The following is a 22,677-nucleotide window of genomic DNA, read 5'->3' as shown; positions in this document are numbered from 1 at the left end:
CACAGGCGGGGACTTCTCGGGCATACACCGAGACACCACCTGGTCCATCCTTCTGCAGAACAGAGAGCCTACTACCCCTGAAGCCAGATCTCGCGAGATCTCTTAGCCGAGCTCGTGAGCACTTGGAAGCCATTCCTGGGCCAACCAGAGCCGTGTGGGATGGGAGACACCTGCCAGTCGTTTGCCAGAGAAGCCCGGGTGGGATAAGGTCTGCAGGATCACATGGGGGGTGACGGTAATCACCTCAACTGACTCCAAGTCAGTAGGGGAGTGAGGGGCGCTGCTGGCCCCAGGAGAACTTCCTGGAGGAAGAGGGCAGCCCACTCCAAAAGGCCAAGAGGGCCCGATGCCTGAGGGCAGGAGCGCGGGAGCCAGCTGCACTCCGGCGTTCAGGGAGACTCTGCGTCCAGGCTTGCTGCGGCCTGGGCCAGGTCGGGCCTTGTAGGGATGGATAGGTCCTCAGGCAGCGACTTCTGGGGATGCATTGTGCTGCCACATTCCAGCCCTGTACAAAACAAATTCCTGTTCCCCGAAGCCAGATCTCAGGGGAACTCCTTAGCCTTGCCACCCAGGGCAGTGTTGGGAGGTCTGCTGGTTACAGACAGAGACCTAATGCGCACAGAGGCCCTGGGTGTCTTCTCGGCGCGAGGCCATACGGGGCTGGCCCGAAGGACCTTCCCCACTCTGCATCAGTGCAGTGGGGGAAACCGCTGGCCCCAGGAAGATGGCCTGCTGGGCTCGCCCAGGTTCAGAATTTCCCATGGGATTACCTTGAGTATTTGCTTAATACCAACCTATTCACATAAAGTCCCAAGAGACTGAAAAATAACAATATGGGAAAAATAAATGGAAACATTTCAGAGTTCAGGAAACAAGCTCTGATTCAGAATGAAGATTTCTTGTGTCACTGGAAACGCTTAATAGACTCCCAATAGAGCAGACCTTGAATGAGACTACCATTTCTACACAGCAATAAAAAGAAAATCTTAAAAGTTGCCGAAGAAAGAATCATTAGGTAGCGATGAATACAGATAGGATTGCGGAGGTCTCTTAAGAAACTACCCAAATTGGAAGTCGAAGAAATGACATTTTTAAAATGCTAAAAACAAATTGTCAACGTAGAATTCTATATCCAGTGAAAAAAACTTCTCAAAAAGGAAAGCAAACTTCTTTTAAAGAACACCCGTAATAATAAGTTTTGAGCGAATAAAAATAGATAGTTGGAAATATATAATTCAAGTACTATCATAAAAATCCTAAAGTGGTAATATTAATATAAAATAAAGTGATCTCCTGAACAAAATTATTAGCATATGTTTTTATATAGGTTACGTGTTGAAATGATAATTTTTGGATACATTGAGTTAAAAGTATTACTAAAATAAACTTAATCATTCTTTTATTAATGTGGTAATTGGAAAATTTTAGATCATATAAGTGATCTAAGTATATAAATTAAATTGGACATGTTTAATTACATAAATATATTTAATTATAAATTATTAACGATGAAATTTAATTAAATTATATGAAATATATAATAATTATATAAACATGTATAAGTAATTATATTACTTATAAATTAAATTTCTATTGGACATTACTGGAACAGAATAGATCTACGTGTGTGTGTGTGTGTGTGTGTGTGTATGTGTGTCTGTGTGTTATCAGTTGATTTTTAACAGAATATCATGATAACTCAATGAGAAAGGATAGTTTTTTCAACAGTGGTGCTTGGAAAATTGGATATCCATATGGGAAAAAAAACTTTCACCTTAACCTCATAGAGTGCACGAAAATTAACCCAATGGATCATAGACTTCATCTTGAAATATATATATATTTCATATATATATGTGTATATGCACCCATATGTATATATGGGTGCATATACACATATATTTATATATGCATATAAATATATGTGTATATGCACCCATATATACATATTTAGTATGTATGTATAGGACAAAGGCCTTGTATCTAGGATATATAAAAAGCTTATACTATTATAAATCAATAATAAAAAGATAGCCAATCTAATTTTAAAATGGGCAGAAGATCTGAATAGACACTTCACAGAGTAGATATACAAATGACACATGAAAAGATGCTCAACAGTATTAATCATCAGGTAAGCACAGAGTAAAACCACAATGAGATAACACTACACATACATTGAAGCTAAAATTTTCTGTTATGTTTTCTGTTTCTATTGATCTCTTAAAATCCTTACTTTTAGACTACATCACAGCTTCGAAGCTTTTTTCCCTCACTTTCTGGAGTTCAATAGCTAACTCAGGTACTCTAATCTCTTCCAAGACTTGCCTTGTTCTCTGTTCCTTTTCTATACTAGCCTGTTCTTGTTTCATGGGTATAGATAGTGTTTTCCTAACTCACTTTGAAGAAAATAATGATATTTTTAGAGATACTCTTCTCTGAAATGTCTGCTGCTTCTCATGTCAGTTGATAACGATATGTGCTTATCTGTGCATATATCGGATGAGCCTTTTGTCTGTTCATATATAAATTTGAAGAACCGGTTTCTATTATTGTCAACTTGTTTCCTGGATGAGAAAGGTTTGACTTAAAGTTCTTTGTGTGCGGTAGAATGTTAATTACTTGGATTCGTTTAAGGGTATGTGGGCAGGTGAGGATTGGAGAGTAAAGAATGAAGTCAGAGGTGCCACCTGAATGGAAGTAGGAAAGCCCATTCTCCAATCATTTAGGTTTATGGCTCCACCATAACCTGCAGGCTTCTTGTGCAGGCTCTGGACCGAGGGCTCATGTACTTTGAATCATCACCATGGTTCCAACTGCCATCCATTTTCAGGATACTCATGCTTTTATGAGTATATTTTCTTTCTCTTTATTTTCCTTTTAATGAACTGGGGAGCTATTTAATCTATTGTCTTGGAAAAGTAGTACAAAAGTTCAAAATCTATAGAACACAAACCCGATTCTTTTCTGACATTCCCTGAACCAATGTTATTTTTTATCTCCTAGGCCACTTCTAAAGGAAACTAAATCCCCAATTTCTCTTCTGCATATCTTCCCACATCTAACACATTGTCGGCACATTCAAGAATTATAACGTTTTCTGGAATAGCACTTCTCAACCTAGTGTGGGAGGAATCAGTGAAGTTATTCGCCATCTCAATGGAAACACCTAGCAGAAGAGATCTAGTTGCAAGAGCATGGGCTTTGGAATTAGATAAATGGAGCCTTGAATTACATTTCTCAAATGCAAGCCCCTAGACAATGTTGCTTAACTTTTTAGAATATGCATTCTAATACAGTTTGGGAAAATAATCTTGTCTCTCAGGCTTGTTGTGAGAATCAAATAATACATTTAAATGTAAAGCAATGGTAATACATAGTTGGTACTCAATCAATACATGTCATTTCCTCTCTCATACAATCATCTGCATCCATGCTTTAGACATGTTAATCGTATAAGAATCAAGCTCTTTAGATCACAAGAACGTTACTTTGTTTTAAAATGTAATAAAACTCTAAGATTGGTATTACTATGGGATGTATTAAAATATTTTGCTTCTCTGCTCACACTTTCTTTTGAGCATATTAACATGTATCATGTCATAGAATTATTCATTTTGGGTATCTCTTCGAGTTCCAACCCCTCCCTGTTTACTCCTACTCATCCTTAAGATCTAAGTCAATTCCTTAGTAAAGTCATATCTTTCCTCTCCCCAACTGGGTCAAGTGCCACTTTTAAATACTCCCACCATACTATAAACATTTTCTTTGTAACTATGCAGTTCTACAACCTTCATGGTTTGTAATCATATCATTTGTGATTAATTAATATTTTCTTGTTCACTTGATTCTAATTTCCTGAAGGCATTTTTGCTTATGAGCATATTTACAGCGATCAAGACAGTCCATAAAGAAATTGTAGGAACTCAATATTTTTGGAATGAATGAAGCAGAAAGCTTCAGGAGGGGCTGTTTATTTATTTCTGTTTTTCATTATATTGTTCCTAACCAAGTTGTTCTTTTATGGCTTTAAAAAATCTGTTTTAGGATGTGGTTCCATAGTATAGCGGTTAGCACATCTGCTTTACATGCCCCAGTGGAGATATGGTACATGGTCTATGGCCATGCCACTCTGAACAAGCCTAGTGTCTGATCTTGGAAGCTAAGTAGGTTGGGCCTGGTTAGTACTTGGATGGGAGACCACCTAGGAAGACCAGGTGCTGTAGGCATAAATAATAATAATAATAATATCTGTTTTAGCATAAGTTAAGAGCTCAGTCAGTTGGGATTTAACATTTTAAATCTCTTAATGCAGTTTTTAAATATTTATCCTTGATTTCCACTTCATTGTCTATACATGTTCATTCTTAAAACTGAGATTGTCGAGCATAGCTTTGATAGGGTCTCTGCTTTTCATTTTTATCAGCGTAGTTAAATGTAATCGACAATTATGGTTTTAATTAGGAATTTTTTAGTAATAATTGAAAAATTTGTCTTCATAATTTAATGGTCTAGTGCATAGATGTTTGCTTATCAGCATTGTTTTATACTCGATTTTGTGGAACATGACAGTAATTGGATGATAAGAGGAAAAGGGTATCTATTTGCTAAGTGTAATAGCAGAATTCTAAAGAGTTTGCCTGCCTTTAAAAAATCTCAAACAGATATAATTTGGCTTTTAATTCTAACAAATTAGTGAAAGAGGATCAGATTATTTGGCTAAACTATTTCTTCAGCTCCTGAATGTTACAGTGCCAGGGTTGAAATATCACCTCAGATAAGTGTTTTAAATTAACTCGAACAATGTAATTCATTGTGCAATCCGAAGTTTATTGTTTGCAAAAGATAGCTGTTTCTTTGCTTAGCTCACTGTATACTTCAAAAGAGTTTCCATTTTTTAAAAAAATATTAGAACTTCTAGAGAACATTCAGGATTTCAAAATACAATATTGAATAGGAAGGCATACAGTATAATATACCAATTATATTATACATATAGATATCTATGTATATCTAACAAATTAGGAGATTTGGGGAAGAAGTCTGCTTTGCTTGAACATTAAAGAAGTAATTAAAATGTAATCTAGTAAACTTTGAAAGCAAAATAATGACGTTAATACTATTTTGAGCATTGACCTCTGTTTTAAATCTACATTTAGAATGTCTATCAATAAACTACTTTCATTAGCTATACTATTTTATCTTTTGCTATGATATATGCAACAATATTCACTTAGGTCATCAAAGAATAAAATTAGGGATTGTTGAATATTCACTTAGTAATACTGACCCACCATTTATAGGGAGTAAAAATTCACTGTACCTCTGGGGTAGAGACATCGGTAACTATTACTGTTCTCAAGGAGCTTATCCTTATGTTTAGGGAACTAAATATAATACAAGGCAAAATTTAAAAATTAATATGGTCAAATTAAAAGGGCATATTGAAGAGCATTCTTTAATTCTTACCAGGATAATTGCAGGGAAGTTCCTGTAGGATTTCACATTCAGTTAAGAACTGAAGGATAAGTGGTATATATAGTACAGCATAATAGATGCATAGTTTCCCCAAGGTAAATAACAAAAATGATTATAATAATAATAAAAAACCAACATATATTGACCATATTCTATGTGTCTGATGTTCTTTTAAGTACATTATACATAATATTTCAATTCATTGTTAGAGCAATCCCCATGAGGTATTATTTGTCCCATTTTTCAGGTGAGGTAATTGAAACAAAGTTGAATAACATTCAAGGTCACAGCTTGTGTATAAGAGTATAGAGCAATATGGAGCAAGGGTACAGAGGTCCTTAAATGCTTTTATAAGATGTTTTGTTTTTTTTTAAATAATGACAGTTTATAGAAGAGAGCAATTCTGGTGAAAAAAAATTAAGGATGCATTAAAAAGGAATGAAAACAAAATGAGGAGGCTACAGTTGGAGATAGTGAACTGCAGGAAATTGATTACAAATATCCAAATAGGGACAAATATTAGAATCCTGACAAAATCGATGGGGCTTCTTTGTTGGGGGGAGCAGTGAGAAATTGAAGATGAATGTGGGTAAAGTTTAAATTTCAGTCATACTATTTAAGATGTAATATGTCTTTTGGAAAAACATGTTTCCACAAAATGTGCTTTAAGTTTTGAAATTTTTAATGTATAAATACTTAAGCTTTGATTACCTATATTTTGAACAATTTAATTCCCAGCCAGTACTTGATAACTGATCATGATGTTAGTTTCTTCACAATTTGCTCTCCAATAGCTATTTATGTGATTCTCCTTTTTTTTTTGAATTAGCCATCTCTCACTTTCCCTGATCTCTAACGTGTGATTTCTCTCTCCTTCATCTGCTCCTAAACGCCTACTCATTTACTTTCTAAAAATATTTGAATTAGCTATTGTCTTGTCAATGCTTTTATAATTACTTTATACCTTTCAGATTATTTCTAGTTCAGAAATTCATCTCTCTCATTTTATTCACATTTTCCCTTAATATAATGTTTCTCAACTTATGATTGTCTTCTCTTTCACAGACAAATACCTAAATAATCGGGTTGACTTTGCTGACTTCTGGTATTAAAGATGCTATATATGTTCATGTCAGTAACCCACAAATTTCTCTTTTGTAAATTTAAAGTGATTTCTAAATCAAAATAAGGATGCAAAAGAGACTGAAAACAATACTTTGAAACACGATTAATTTTAATATGTTTACAGGGAAAGAACAAACTCACCATCGGAAAAAAAAATTACCAAAATTTGTCTCGAAGCACAATACATTTTTCATAGAAACAAATATATCACCATTATAGGTACCATAATATGGCAAAAATTATACACACAGCCATTTACCATTAAGAAAATCAGTGGCAATGGTGATGCAAATGCCTTAGTTCATCTTTATTAAACTTTTTGCTATTATACTTCCTGGCCTGCAGGAGTATTTGCCAGGATACAGAAGAAAATGTGTGACCCCAGTTTGAACAATACCTAGAAAGAAAGCTCCAGCTGCCTATGCATACCCCTTTGTATCCTGTACGATCACTAGGAGTGTCTCATTCCATGTACCATGAAGGCCATTCCCAAAGAATCAAATGTTTTAATAGGTTCATCTGGATATTAAGGAATTGTTTTATACAAAATAAGAGTACGGTGTCCAGACTTAATATCCTATATGTCTAAACTTAACAGAAGAGAAAAACTATACAAGTATTAAGTGGAAGATAATTTGAGATTATCTGGAGTAGGTAACAGCATAGCATTAAACTGAGGAAAATGTAATAACATGGTTAATTTTTAGAGTCAGTATTTCTGTTATTAATATTTTTAAATGCACCAGATGATTATCTGAGGGCCATTCACATTCAATGTTTTCATTTTATTAGTGGCATATACAAAGCACCATATAATATAACATATAAAATGTAGAACAATCATGATTATGTAATTAACTGTAGAAATAACTGCTAAGAAAATATAGCAATATTTAACACAGGATTTCTAAAACCATTACATATTCATTACTTTTCCCAAAGCTAATAATGTCCCATGTTTTATTTTACAGACTTTGTCTATCAGGATTTATATGCATTTGGCACTGTTTGGGGGCTGAAAATAGCTGATATCTTCTGTACAGTAATGTTACAGTTTTATACAAACTTTAGAAATATGGCATTTGGAACGGTCATTACGATCCTCTTCCAAGCGTCCCATGTCACACAACAGCAAATACTCTGAATGCCTTTCCTCCTGGAGGATTCTGTAAACTGCAAAAATACAAAAAGTATATTGATGTCATCTCCACATATAATCCCTCTCAAATAAATCACGCTTCCCTATGACAGTTGGGAAAGCAGCTCTATGAATCCAGGTGGTCAACTTTCTTAGGCTACTGTAGTTTATAGTCATTGGAAAGCTTGAGAGAGAATGACATAAATTCTTTAAATCTTGGCTGTATGCTGGGCTGCAAGTTTACTAAAGGAATTTAAGGTGCACAGTGGTAATAACAGTATTTTATATAGAACTTCACAGATTACGGATCACGTTTTCATACATTACCACCTGTAATTCTAATAGAGGTAAGCCGCTGCTATTCAGTTTCTCTGGGAGAAGACTGAGATCCAGGTTTACTATTGGCACAGTTAAAATTTAACTGCAAGTTGAAAAGATCGCAATACTTAAGCAATACTCTACACTACTAACATCATTTCTTGAGTCTAACAAAATTTAAATTTTATTGCTATCACACCTATTCATATTTTTAACATCTATGGTTTCAAGAAAAATCTTAGTGTGAAAATTTAATGGTCAAACCTGAAAGATCTTAGTATTTTTTTCACTAAAATGAAAACGCACATATACCGCTCGATCTCATTTTGGAAGTATTTTAAAACAAGTTAAAAGCAATGCAAAATCACACATTTTAGTCTTTCTTAAATTATTAATATGTTATTTAGTGATATCAATCAAGGTGTTTTTTGTTTAAAGGCCTAATATTTAAAATAGATTGATAATGCAATTAGTCATTTATTCTAATCAAATTTAAAATTTTGCAGTCTTTACATTTTTGCATAAAGTTTTATGTTCTTAATTATAAATAAGGCTTTAAAGACCAACACAACAAATATTAAGGTAAGGGAAATAAAGTACAATTCCTTTCATATATTTATTCACGTACAAGAAAAGGGGAGAATTTTCATGTGAGAAAGAGTGAGACTATCCTAAGTGTGCGCACATCACAGACACACGTGCCCGGTATTTCATACCAGCAGATGGCCACTTGAAAGCCATCTTTGTTTACAGGACACAGACTGACGAGGTGCTCCGGAAAGTGACTGGTGTGCTTCTTCTTTGTACACAGTGACGCGCTGGGAAAATGCATATTTCTGAGTGTACAGGCCTAGTACAGAGCCCGAGCTCCAAGACTGACTAGTTATACAGCCTTGGGCATGTCACTTGACCTCTCTGAGCCTCAGGTGACATGTCTATAAATTAGGGTTTAGAGAATCGACTTTATAGGGCTGTTGGTGGAAGTAAGCTGCTGGAAAGTTCCAGCAGCATCCAGAAAATTCAAGGCAGGTTCTCAAAAATAATTATTCTCAGTTTCCTTAAGCTATCACCTATCATCTCATTGTCTTTTCAAACATTTGAGAACTATGACAGGTAAATGAAACCACATCACTCGGTTTAGCTTATAAAACTGCATCTCGGACTCCATAACTCAAGAATCTGTTTTATGTATCGTATCTGTTTAAGGAGACCATAAGCCAGGTCGTAGTGAAGTCACCTTCTCATTAATAGCTTCCTGATACCGTCGCATCCGAAAACAGATGCTAAACACAAATTCGTCTCTCTATGAAGATGGCACCTAGACGGTTATGTGGAAGGCAACCTAGATGCCCTTCTTGGCGCATCCTTTGGTGTCCCTTAGAGAAACTTCACATGTGAACCTTTCACCAAGAATTTGAAGAGCTCAGTAACTATTTAAAAGTTAGGCATTTTTTCTGTACCTATCCAAAATATATGGGACTTAATATTACCTCCCCAAGTACCAGTGAGTTGAAAAGTCACGATAGGTTGTTTTCTCTTTTATTAATACTTCATAAAGTCACATGAATTCCCTCAAACCACAAACTATATAAACTAATGAGCAAGATACTATGAGAGGACCTGAAAGAGTCATTTATATCACATTAGGCATCTAACATCCAATCAAAAAGAAAATTTGGTTCTGCGGAAAATCAGACTCATGGTTTTTGTCAAATACTTTGTCAGATAACTGGATTAGAGAAATAGTGCCTTGCTCACCTAGAAAGAATTACATATAAATACTTAATCTGGAAAATCCAAAAGAGGATGATAAACATTTCCTCATCATAATATCAGTTAACAAAGGAGAAGTTCTGACTTGTAATCCAATTTTGTTTTTCATTTTGATGTTGACAAGCCTGCAGGAGACAGACACCTCTGGTACCAGAGTACTGTCACACAGTGTGCAGTCACACAGTGTGCAGAGGAAACACTCTGGCTCAGCCCCGTGCCTTCAAACCCATGCTAAAGTGAGCTGGTTGGAAAGTAAGCATAAAAGGGCAGAATATATGTTTTGTTCATTTACCTTTCTGAGAATATGCCATTCTGAAAAGAAGCGGTATAAGTCTTTCTTTTGTCCACAGGCATGACGTCGACATAACCACCATGACTTCGAACCACCCCGGCGTGCACCGCTGCTCTGCAGATGCTGGACAGCTGGAGGGATGCGAAGAAGCTGCCGTTAGGAGACTCCTGCTGACCCTGCCCAGCTGACTCTTCTATTGGACCGATGGCACTGACACCTGTCCCTGTGTGGGTACCCTGTGTGGGTACGTGGTGAGCAGCCGTGGGAGGGCATTTTGTGCATAAATGAGCATTTCAAAAGTCACAAAGTTAAAGCTAATTCTGAACAGACCTCAAGGGTGGCTGCAGCGATAAGAACCATCTGATCTCGCAAACCTTTGTCCAAACAGCAGGCTTGTTCTGTTACTGAAGCAACAGAATGTAAATTGGCTGCTTTTATCTCATCGAGGGCCCATTACTCATTCTTAAATTTCGGCCTTTGCCAGTCTCTGCTGCAGTCACTCAGACTAAATGTTCACCGGCTGGATTATCTGTACCTCGTTTTATTTATCTTCGGTTTTGACTTATAAACAACTCAAACATAGTTATGTATATCTTTATAGTCCCTTTCCGAAATATAGGCATATATTAAATGGAGAGTTGTTTCCTATTAAATAATATAATCTACTCAGAGAAAATTTGCCCAAAAGAGTAACCCCACAAAAAAATAAAATAATATAATATAATATATGTATATTTATAGAAAGACAGACCAATCATGGCTTCTACCTAGATTTGCAACGTCTGTCATCCTGGTTTCAATGGTCCAAAATGAGGTAATTGGAAAGTTCTATGATTACATTGCCAGTTACATAATCTGAATTGAATGGGATTTCTGTGGAGGAAATTATTGTTTCAGGTCCAACACTTTCCAATTCTTAAAACTGTTGACTCCTAGAAGTCAGCTCTTCTCTTGATTTCCCACCAAAGTCCTCTAGATTGCAACATTCGCTTTAATACAAATATTCTACCGAAGTTTGTCCGTAGCTGAGTACAGCCTCAGGGAATCCCACGACAGGAAACACTTGAGCTGTTTCGTGCAAAGCGACCCACCTCGTTTCCCCGTGGGTCTTTTCTGACCCCACTGGTGTGTTCTTTTCTTATCTGCGAGCACACGTGAGTGACTTAATGTGCTTTTCAAAGTTCGCGTAAGCATGTGCATCTTACATGACCTTGATCTATTGCTGTGCTCTGACCCTTGTGGCATCAGTCAGTATGTATTAGATCAGCGAGCCTGATGCCAGGCTGTTTAATCCTTTCCATTCTTTCTGTTCCATCACAAACTGCCATATGTGTGAGACCTCACACCCTTACTCTCGGGAGGCATTTTGTTCACCATTTAAAGTCCGTTGCTGAATTAATATTTGTATCCAATATGGCTCGTAATGGATGGAATTAAAAATAATTCTATACACATTTCAGTATTTATCTTTCTCTGTCAAAAGGGTATTATCAGCATTCTTCCCAAGGCAGTAAAAGTGCTTAGATATAACATTCACTAAATCCAAGCACTTCATATTTTTTGAAACTATTGTTTTGCCCATAACTATGTAGTCAGCAGGCATTCCTATCTGAGTTCAAACGTCAGAAGAGATTTTCTTTCCATGCCCACACTTTATGAGAATGAATATGTCACGAAAAAGAGAACGTGTCTGTGGAACATTTTGAATGAATGTAGAAATTAACTTCATTTGGCACAAGTGGGAAATAAGTTAAAAGCAGTAAAATGTACAAGTTGCAAACTACAAGTAGAGAGAGGGGGAGAGAAGGAGACAGAAAGGTGGGATGTGGAGAAGGAGAGGAAAGTGAGTAGACGGCTTCTCATCTGTATTTTGTTCAGAAAGACGTAATGTATTTTGCGGGGGTGGAAAGACTGGCAGGTAAGGGCCGCGCCTCTAACTACACTTACCGGTAATAGTAATCTTTATATTTCCAATTTACTCTTAAAAGGATGTTCACAGTAATATATAATTACCTACCCATTTCGCTGAAGTAGGAAGATAAAATTATCTCAGGATATCAATTCTCCCAAATCCTACACTCTAACAAAGAGATAGCTTAGTGGTATCGAAGTCTGCGGGATATTTTGAAAGATTTTCCCCAAATATAACTAAAATGAAAAGTTCTGGTTCTTAAAGTGATAATCTGGAAAGAACGATGTCTTTGGACATTTCTGATGATTCTAGATATGCTCATTCATATACATTTATTCGTTTATCTTTTTAACAAATATTTGTGTGTAAGGTATTTGCTTAGTTTTCAAGGCTACTCTGTGCTAAGCTCTGCTAAATCGGGAAGCCAGGGAGGTCTTGTTCACGGCTCAGCACTCAGAAGTCATCAATGAAAAAATGATGCATGAATTGCCCAGCTGCTTTCCTCAAGGGACTTAAAAATTAATGGGGGGAACCATCAGAACGCCTAACAGGATCAGCTAAGTGCTCAAAGGAAAAGGCAAGGTCATAGGGCTGAACGAAGAGAAACACCATGCTCAGATTAGGAGATCTAGCAAATCACAGAGTAAGTGGCAACCATGTAGGATGTGAAGAATGACTGTGATTTGGACAGAAAAATAGAAAAAGGGTGTTTTTAAACAGAAGCAAGAACAAATGTGAGGACTAGCAAATTACGATACAGCAGGATATCTAAGCTGCAGATAAGAATATACTGCAAAGCAGGAACTTGGCACAGACTTAGATTTGGAGAATAATCTCAAAGGTAAAGCTGAACTAAAAGACACACCTAGACCTAAATGAAGTCGCCAAGAGGAATAAGGTGGGAATATACATATTTCAGGCTTCTTTTCACAATCATGTTTCCATAGAATTCTATTGAATATGTGGATCGAGACTGTATTTTTTGTTTGTTTTTGTAACTCTCTGGTTTAGGAATCTGTAGTGGTTTCTAAATGTCTGCCACGGAAAATCTAAATTCATCAGCCTGCATTCAAACTCCATTCTCAGGTTTCAAGAGCTGGTTCCCACCATCCCTCACACTAAGTTGGCTGCAGGCCCTTCAGCTTCAGTTCTTACTGGCTCAGAGACAAGCAAACCCATGTGCTGTCACCTCCATGTCTCTGTAGATGCCATTCACCCCACCTAGAATGTGTCCCTTAATCCTCTACACCAGCCCACAGTTGAAACCTGGATCCAGAAAGCACTTATCCATACTGAAGCCACCACTGCTAATATTCCCTGTCGATCCCAGTGATGAAATCCATGGCAACATCTCTTCCATAGGTTTCCTTTTACATGTTGTCTGGTGTATTCCCTGTTTTGGACTCTATGCTACAATTTAAAATGCCCCTTTGGCAGTGAAGATACTGTTCATACATTTGACAAGTTCTTAATTATCTGGTTTATACTTCAAATACTGAAGAACCAAAAGGAAGATTAAAGAAGAGCAAAATGCAGACTCGTTCATTATCTGATATAAGATATATGGGTAGGTTATAAAGAAAAATTTAGTCAAAATAAATTATTATGCACTTGTATTTACAAATGAATGTGCATTTTTCAGTGTGATTGACGATTAACTCTTCTGAGAATATATATATATATATACAGCATAGAATCTGTTTCCTTATTCTGTACAGCATTCCCCCTTATTCTGGGGGATACGTTCCAAGATCCCCACTGGGTACCTGAAACCACAGAGAGTAGCGACCCCTGTATAATCTGTTTTATTCTGTACATATATACTATGTTGAAGTTTAATTTATAAAGTAGGCACAGTAAGAGACCAACAATATTAATAATATACTATAATAAGTTATGTGAATGTGGTGTCTCTCTCTCTCTCTCCCTCCCTCCCTCCCTCCGTCTTTCTCCTCTCTTAGAAGAGCTCATTGTACCATACTTATCTTTTCACTTAAAGTAAACACTTTATGGCTCCTCTTTGGCATGTCCGAATTGCCAGCATCACTACTCTCGTGCTCTGGGGCCATTATGAAGTAAATAAGAGTGACCTGAACACCAGCACTTCGATAACGTGACAGTTGATGTGATAACAGAGACAACTACTGAGTGACTAACAGATGGGGATGCTGGACAAAGGGATGATTCACATTCCGGTGAGACAGAGCAGGATGGCTCGAGATTGCATCACACTACTCGAAAACAGCGTGCAATTTAAAATTTATGCATAGTTTATTTCTAGAATTTTCCATTTAATATTTTTGGACCACAGTTGGTTACAGGTAATTGAAACCATGGAAAAAACCACCAGAGGGACTACTGTATATAAATGTACACACATGCATTTAAAAGTGTGTGTGCGTGTGTGTGTGCGCGCGCACGCATACAGAACCTATGGAACCTATACATAAATATGCACATGAATGCTGAGAGCTGCGTAAATTAGGATACTTACATCGGAATAAACTCGAGTTCCAATCACACGAGCATAGTGTGGATTTGCCTGCATACAGTTACGAGGACAATATACTCTGTAAAACAGATATTTATAAATGTTAATTAGCAGGTGACTTCAGCCTTTCTCATTAGTAAGACTACAGACATACATACACAATAGTAAACTCAGCATTCTAAACTCTACTCATTTTTTGTTTTTCTTCTGAAACAGGTCAGTTGTAAAAGCCAGGCAATCATAATTGCTTTTGCTCCCGCTATCAATCCACTTCCAGCTTTTGGCACAAATGCATTTTTCTTTTGGAAAAAAATTAACCAGGAAGCTTTCTAATGTAGAGATGGAAAACAGAAAGAAGCATCAGGAAGTAGCTCAAAGTATCTGGGAATTTGGTACCCTATGCGTCTGCAGAATTTAGCAAACAGATAACTTGAAAATTCTGAATCATTGTCTGACTCATATATCTCATGGTTTCTTTTTTCTGCATATATATCATGGGTATCTCATCCAATTTCATAGTTTTAATTATCATCTATAAGATGCTGATTTCCAAATTTACTCCTATAATTGAGACCACTTCTCGTAATAGATTTGCATGTCCTACTGCTTTTCCATGTCTCCACTTAGATTTAATAAATATCTCAAACTCACCACGTTTGAACCCAAATTCCTAATCTCTCAGCCCCCTAAATACATTTTCTGCAGGCCTCCTACAATAAATGGTGACCCATTATTCCAGGTGCTCTGGCCAAAAACTTTTATTCTATCCTCAATTCCTCTTTATCTCACACCTTACACTCAACCACCAGCAATTTCTACTGACTATCAATTAAAATATATCCAAAATCAGATTATTCCACACACCGACACTGAAGTGCACAAGTCCGATCATGTCAGCCCTGTGCCCCCAAGACTCCAGTGCCTTTCCGTCCCATTCGGAAAGAATGCTAAGGGCCTCACCGTGGTCCGTAAGCCCTGCACATTCTGTCCTCCCGTTTTCTCTCTGACCTTATACCCCACTCTTCCACTTTCTCACCCAGATCCAGTCATGTTGGTCTCTTGGTTATTCCTTAGCACCCTTCACACTTACCATTCTCTCTGCATGGAATGTTCTTTCTCCAGATGCCCTGCAGCCTGCCTGACTGATATCTAATTGGCTTAGCTTATTTTTTTTTTAAGTTCCAAAAATTATCATTGTTCAAGCAATTAAAAAAAATCCACTCCTAGAGTTTAAGATACTGTCAAGTAGCACTATTTAAAAATCGAGCTGCCTCCTTCATCATCCTCTGTATTCTCCCCTCTCTCCCCTCCTCTCTCTCCTCCTCTCCCTCTACCCCCTCACTCTCCCCCAGTCCTGCCTTTACTCCTCCCCCATCCCAATGCGCAAAACTGGAAAAATAATTTCCTTTACATAGTAAATCAGTATCAACAAAATGACGACAGGAAAACCATTGTTTGGTGAAGGCATTAATGTTTTTCCTACAAATGTCCTAAAAAAGACTTCAGTGTCAACGACCTTTACTAATTGAAGCAGATCTTCCTTAAGATAGCTTTCAGGAAATAAGTACATTTCTTATTTAAATTTCTTATTTCTAAGATTTGCACAATACTGTACACTTGAGAGTATATATACTTCCTATAACATCTGAACCAGAACCATTTACATATAAGTAATAAATGAATCTGAGTTTTTATAACTTTGAATTAAAAGGCCGATTTTTGTAAAGACACTGTTGGGGCTTTCTGTAGGAGGAAGGGTGTCACCATTGACTATAACAGTGTCTCCTTGTATTTGAGAATTCTTAGGCACTCAGTGTCTACCCTACAATGGGAGAACCCTTTCCCTGCCCTGAACATGCTGTGTGGGCCATACCTTGACCTTATTTTAAACACTGGGTTTGTGAAAGGCCAAGGTCAGTAGCTCCAAACTGAGTGAGTTTCTACTTACTCAGTAAAGTAAATTAAAGAATGACTCGAGGAAGTTTTTGCTTGTTTGTGTTCTAATCTCTGGTTTTAACACCTTATTACATAAGACTGAGAATGTAGATAGTGATCTACTAAACATTCCTTTGTCTAAAATTTGCTTATAAGCTTTGAATAAAAATGCTGACACATTTTTAATGATACCTAATTTTAAGTTGTGAGTATGTAAGATTTTGAGTATCTCAACGTTTATAGATATATATAAAATGGGATAAGATTTTCAGTAACACACACAGAGGTAACACACTTACACACATGCCCTTTCTACAAGGTTATGGTACTAAATATTAGATTTGGTTTATTTTGAGCTGTTCTGCCAGCTATAGAACTTCTCAAGGACACAGTGTCCAGGTCATCTTGTTTCTTCATGCTCGTTTTGAGCTTATTTCATTTAATTTATCCGCTCTTGGCATTTTTCCCCAGAAAAGATTTATACCTTAACTTATTTAAGTGACATAAAATTCTAAAATGAATTTACCATACAATTCCCTAAAAGTTATGATATCGTATAAATAATACCATTATTATCTAATTTATGAAACTATTAAAAATTTTATATGAGGAAAAAAAAAGACAACCTTCGTTTCACTTGTATATAAAAGAAAATGAGAGCAGGAAGCTTTCCAGAGTAATTAAGGTTAAAATTATACCTAAATCATTTTGTCCACTGATCTGTTATATTGGTGACAGCAAAAATTGTTTTAAAAATTTATATCATTTCCCTTTTTGGGGAGGTGGAGGGAGGAAGTTCCCTTCCTGGAACGAGCCAAGAAATAGAAAATTATTTACTAACATTTTACTTGCATGATCTTTTTCTTTTGGAACAATATATCTACAGATTGTACCACAGATATAAAATTTATCATTTATTGAGCATCTCCTGGAAGAGGGCTTGGTGCTGAAACGCTCCACCATGACCCTTACATTTAGTCTGCACGAACCTAGTCACGTGGCTGAGACAGGGCTGGGCATAACAGTGGTTTAGAGTAGGTATTTAATAAACATATATAAATGAAAAATTCTTAAAGCCTTGCTTTTTTCACCAGATGACAATGCTCAAATTTACCAGCTTCACCTAGCAACATGTCTCTTCTACCTATAAAAATACAATCTGTAAGTATAGGGGTTTGAGATATCTGGGGAAAAAATTCTGTAAAATTTTCTAAGATTATAAAACATATCATGATGTTAGTTAAATCTGTGAGCCTTATAAGAGCATAATTAGTGAAGCTCTAATAAGAGATTATACTTTAATAACAAAAATGTTTGATATATAATTCATCGGGGTTTATAGCGGCCCGAGCAGACTAAGACAGAATTCTTCACAGCCCATGTAAACACACAGAGCATATGCACCAGCTCAGCAATTATGGAGGACCAGAAGGTGCGTCGGCATTTGGAGAAAGCACACAGAAGTGCAGGGAGTGCATGCAGTTTGTGATGTTTCACCGCTCTCTGCTGTGTTCAAGATCACAACACTCTTTGAATCCTACAGACACCACAGTATGAGGCAAAAACAGTTGTCACCGGGTAAAAGCACCTTACTGTTCACTGGTAAAAAAGAAGATTTAGAGTATATTACCTTGGGCAATGTGAAGCAGGCTTATGAAATGGACAGAGCTGTTCCACAGTTGTTTCACAAGTAACAGCCTGAACTGAAGAATCAAAACACAAAACATAAGCGAATTCTTTGGAAACGATAACATACAACATACTAGAAAGAAGACGAGATGAAAAAAATGCTAACCTGTTACTTTAGAGACTGTGAAGGAATTAGCAGACTGATATTTGCTGGAGAAAAAAATAAAATATGTCAATCATTTTCTTGCATGCATCGGCATCGACATAACTTCTGGTAATTTTTAGGTCTATGAATATTTTTTTCTTGAACATTCTTATTTAAATATCTAAATAAGTAGTAATATATGAATACATCATCTATTTAATGCTAAATCCATATGACCTTCAAGTATGAACCAAATCAATACCATTCTTCATATTAGAAGATGATCTCTTTTCATTATCAATCTCAAAAACTTACAGATAATACCATAAAACAATACACATTTATATCTATATAGTTATTACCAAGTAACATTAAAATTATCAATATACTAATTCCCTGTCACCACAGAACCAAACTAATCTTTCACAGCAGTAAACACAAGGTAGAGTTACAAAAAGACTGTTAAATAATAAGTACCTTCAAGGCATGTGCATTACTCATTCCCTAGTATTTAATAACACGTCCATAATAAATGAATTAATTCCTCCTCATCATTAAAAACAGGAATATAAGAATAGGTATACCATTATATGTCAAAATTTTAACATTTATCTATATCCAGATTTTCAGAAAAACATCTATTGCAAAAGGTAGGGCTTATTTCTGATGGTACATTAATATGACACACCCTTCAAATTTCAAGAGTTGCCATAATAAACATAGTGAAACACTAAGAGAAAAAAGTAAATAATAAGATAAATGTTTTTTAATCCAACACCCAGTGTTTGGCTTACTAAAACTACTAACTAATATTTATTATTTATTCAAGGTAGTTAATAAATATTTGCTAAATGAATCAGTTGAATCCTGTAAAGCTTTTACTTGAGAGTAATAGCTAATGGCTAAAAACATATGTCAAGTCTTTGAACAAAACTATATACATAGGAGATCATTCTACCAATTTTAAAGCATTTTTAATTTCTTATTATGAATTTCAACTTTACTGTGGAATTTCATGCAATTGTATACTTAAAAAAACCATGTCACATTTCTATGAAAAGTCATTTCATATGAGCTTCAATCATGTTACTTTTTTTACATAGAAGCAAGAGACATAACGAAGATATTTCCAAAACCCACACTTTTCTACTTTTTATTGAGTATACATGAAAAATATACAATGTTTTAGCATAATATATTTAGTATTTTTAACATGAGAAACATTTCAAAAAGTCATCAATGATTTTATGATGGAATCAATTACATTTAAAAGGACAAAAGAAAGGTAACATAGTATATGACATAGTTAGGGACTTCAAAATGCTCTTTTACCTATTAATCTAATTTACCTTATTAACGAAGTTACTGTTGCAAGAAATAAACTATTCTCCCTAAATATGGCAGGGAGAATATGCATATCAATTAGCTTTCTCTGCAGTACTGTGTGTCATAGCTAATAAGTTTATTGGTTCACACTGGAAATAACTGTAAATCTGTACTTTCTGGATGACACGCCAGACTATTTGGAGTTTCAGCATGCTCTTCGTAAGTAAAAGGGTTCAACTTTAATTTAGATACTCTTTCTTCTTGTTGTCTATGGAAATGCTGTAAGCGAAACAAACCCTGAAAATTACCAACTTCTTTCTCTATAAATTAAATTCTTCTATGCTTTGCTCGGCAATAATCTATTACTTCATTGTTACAATTTAAAACCATCTGATCCAAAAGATCATCCGGGTACTTACCCGATTGTCTGAACACCGTTTCTATTGGATTTGATGAAATAATGTTTTCTTCCTTGTCTAGTGATATCTACCCAACCACCATCGTTGTCTATTATACCGTAATGAATTGCAGCTCTACAAATGCTGGATTGCTTGATGCAAAGGAGGAAAGAAAAAGATATTAAGATATTAAAATATTAGAGTGCTGCATAAAACACAACTGGTTACTATTTAAAGGACTTCAAATTAAACATTTCTAAGCAAACTATCTATACTTATATAAATTATTTTTTTACATTAAAAAATCAAATATTATATAAAAGGACTCTCCCCCAAATAATTATAATACTTACCATTTCATAATGTACACTGCCAATAACTTTAGCTTTACTATCCAAACAGCCAGCAGGACATTCATATCTAAATGAAAGAAATTGGTAACAAAATTTAGTTCCTCTGAATGTCAGTATAAACCGAAAATATTTCTTATATCTGTCGGTTAATTTGAAGAATAAGAGTGAATATTACCGATTGCAGGTTGTTCCTTTACACTGATCTCTTAATCTCACTTCACAGGAAACAATTTGGGCTAAAGGGGGAAAAAAATAATAATAATTTAGATAATGTAAAAGCTGCTATAATTCTTCACAGTTAGTCTAATGCCAAGTATTTACCACTCTAACAATATTAAAGCTAATAATACACAGATGGCTATGCCACCTTATGTAAACTTTGAAACGCTGGCAGGCAATGCAGAAGGCTTACACATTTGCTGCATGCTTATGACTTCGTTTGCGTTGCTGTCATCCGCCCGTGTTCGAATGTGGGCATCGTGCACTTGTGACTGCTGCCGTTCGATTTCATTGGTTTCTTCTTCCCGTGGAGTGTAGTACCTGTCTGAGCCTTCTGTTAGAGAGAACAGAGTTAAGAAATATGAACCCCACTCTAAACATGCACACAAATTTAACAATTAATGTTATACCCTTACGTGCCTGTTTAACATTTAAAACCAGAAAAATCAGTACTGTTTTTGGCACAGGTTTTGGTTGACGGTGATCTTAGGTACTGCATTGGAGTAAATGAAATATACACGTCACCTTTGAGCCTTTAATTTATGCTACCATTTGTCCTAATATTAAATGGAGTCATTTCTAAACTTTGCTTATATTTTAATGTGATATCAGTGATTGGTTTTCATGATGACACTAAGAAGTCTACACAATAAAATAATAAAGTCAGGTTTTGGTAAATTTGAATGTTTTTGTGAAATGAAATCACATTCTTAATATTTTCAGGAGGATCACATTTAAAATTCTCCTATAAGGAAATTCAGTCTACAGAAGAATTGATATGCCCTTATTATTTATTACACCATCGGTTTCAGTGGAAAGGCTTTTCTCTTTCAGAAGGAAATTCAATGTGCAGAAATTTAAACTTGACAATGGAGAATAATTTCAAACTTTAAATTTAATATTTTTTCCAGGTTGGACTGTATCAAGAGCTTGACACTGGCGCATTTTGGAGAGTTGTGTTACTTTCGTGTCTGTCTAAGAAACCTAGAAAAAGGGCGTATAAAGTCGGAGGAAAATCAGTTTCAGTAAAAGACAGTGGCCATTGGTGAAGGGGCAAGTAGGCAGCTGGTTTGGAGGTAAAGAGGATGGAAAACAGACAGACTCACACAAAATGAAAAACGCTTCCAGGAATTCAAAATGGCTCAGATAACAAAGTAAAATATATGTCACTTCTTGTCTGCTCATTATAGCTAATAAGCATTGAGTAAGTAAGGGGGAAAGGGCACATCTCCTTATGACTACTGCAAAAGGCCTGCATTTACTCATGCATTTTCTAATACTCTTCGTCTGCACTAATCTTCATTTAGTCATCAATAAGAAAAAAAGTACAAGGAAGTAAAAAACGTTCACCTGGCTGCCCAACATAAGCGTGACGGCTTCCACAAAACTTTATCACATACATTTTATCTTCGTGTGTTATAAACGGGACACCATATTTATATTTTCTTTTTAGGACATCGAATGCATTTGAGAGTACTACTTTTACAATATTTTTATAAAACTCTTATAGTTTTTGGTTATTTTGGCATGAAAAGTTGTACATATACTCTACAGTGAGAAGCAGAAAATCAGTACAGTTCACTCAGCATGGTTCAAGTAAGAATCTTGAATAGGTATTTGGGCAAAAACTTTTGAAGCGCTAAAAATAAATCACGCTACATTGCCAAATCCTTCAAATATGATGACTTATGGAAATAACTCTAGTCAATGTATCAAGGTGGTTTTTAAAAATGTAAACATCCTTATCACTCCAGGATAAATTCCAAGTAGAATCAGAAGTTATCTGGAGTAAGCATGAAACTTTCCTTTAAATACATATTGGTATAAAAGGCATCAATATTACAAATATTTTTATAAATATTCTAAATGGCTTCTTCAAAATATTTGAAATAGAGTTCTAGAAGCTTTTTGGGTAATAAATACACTTTTGTCTTTAGCAACAGAAATTAATGCATAAGTGTTAAAATATCCATCAAACTGAATATCAGTACATAATAATGCTTACCTTTATAGCACAGGTTTTCTCTACAGCCTCCTCCAAAACTGGGTGGGCAAGCGGAACAGGGCCGCCCATGCTTGTAGGGGGCGTGGCCCCACCAGTTACCCCTTAAAGAGAGGATATGCACTCTTTTAAGAAGCAGTTTA

General features: G+C 35.8%; 1 protein-coding gene across 1 annotated transcript in view; it reads right to left on the bottom strand.

The window, feature by feature from the left end:
• Positions 1–6,689: 6,689 nt before the first annotated feature.
• Positions 6,690–22,677, bottom strand: part of CRISPLD1 (cysteine rich secretory protein LCCL domain containing 1) — a 38,440-nt gene continuing 22,452 nt past the window's right edge. The window contains exons 6-15 of the mRNA XM_039841739.1: positions 22,538–22,638; positions 20,726–20,866; positions 20,489–20,549; positions 20,314–20,380; positions 19,982–20,112; positions 18,258–18,301; positions 18,093–18,165; positions 14,531–14,606; positions 10,125–10,255; positions 6,690–7,776 (exon numbers count right to left, since the gene is read on the bottom strand). Of these exons, the coding sequence (XP_039697673.1) occupies positions 7,725–7,776; positions 10,125–10,255; positions 14,531–14,606; positions 18,093–18,165; positions 18,258–18,301; positions 19,982–20,112; positions 20,314–20,380; positions 20,489–20,549; positions 20,726–20,866; positions 22,538–22,638 (877 nt within the window). The 3' untranslated portion in view covers positions 6,690–7,724. The remainder of the gene's footprint in view (positions 7,777–10,124; positions 10,256–14,530; positions 14,607–18,092; positions 18,166–18,257; positions 18,302–19,981; positions 20,113–20,313; positions 20,381–20,488; positions 20,550–20,725; positions 20,867–22,537; positions 22,639–22,677) is intronic.

Source organism: Pteropus medius, unplaced genomic scaffold (assembly GCF_902729225.1).
Source record: "Pteropus medius unplaced genomic scaffold, Ma_sr-lr_union100, whole genome shotgun sequence".
NCBI lineage: Eukaryota > Metazoa > Chordata > Mammalia > Chiroptera > Pteropodidae > Pteropus > Pteropus medius.
Note: the sequence above shows the minus strand (reverse complement) of the source record. Positions and strands in the feature narration are given on the sequence as shown.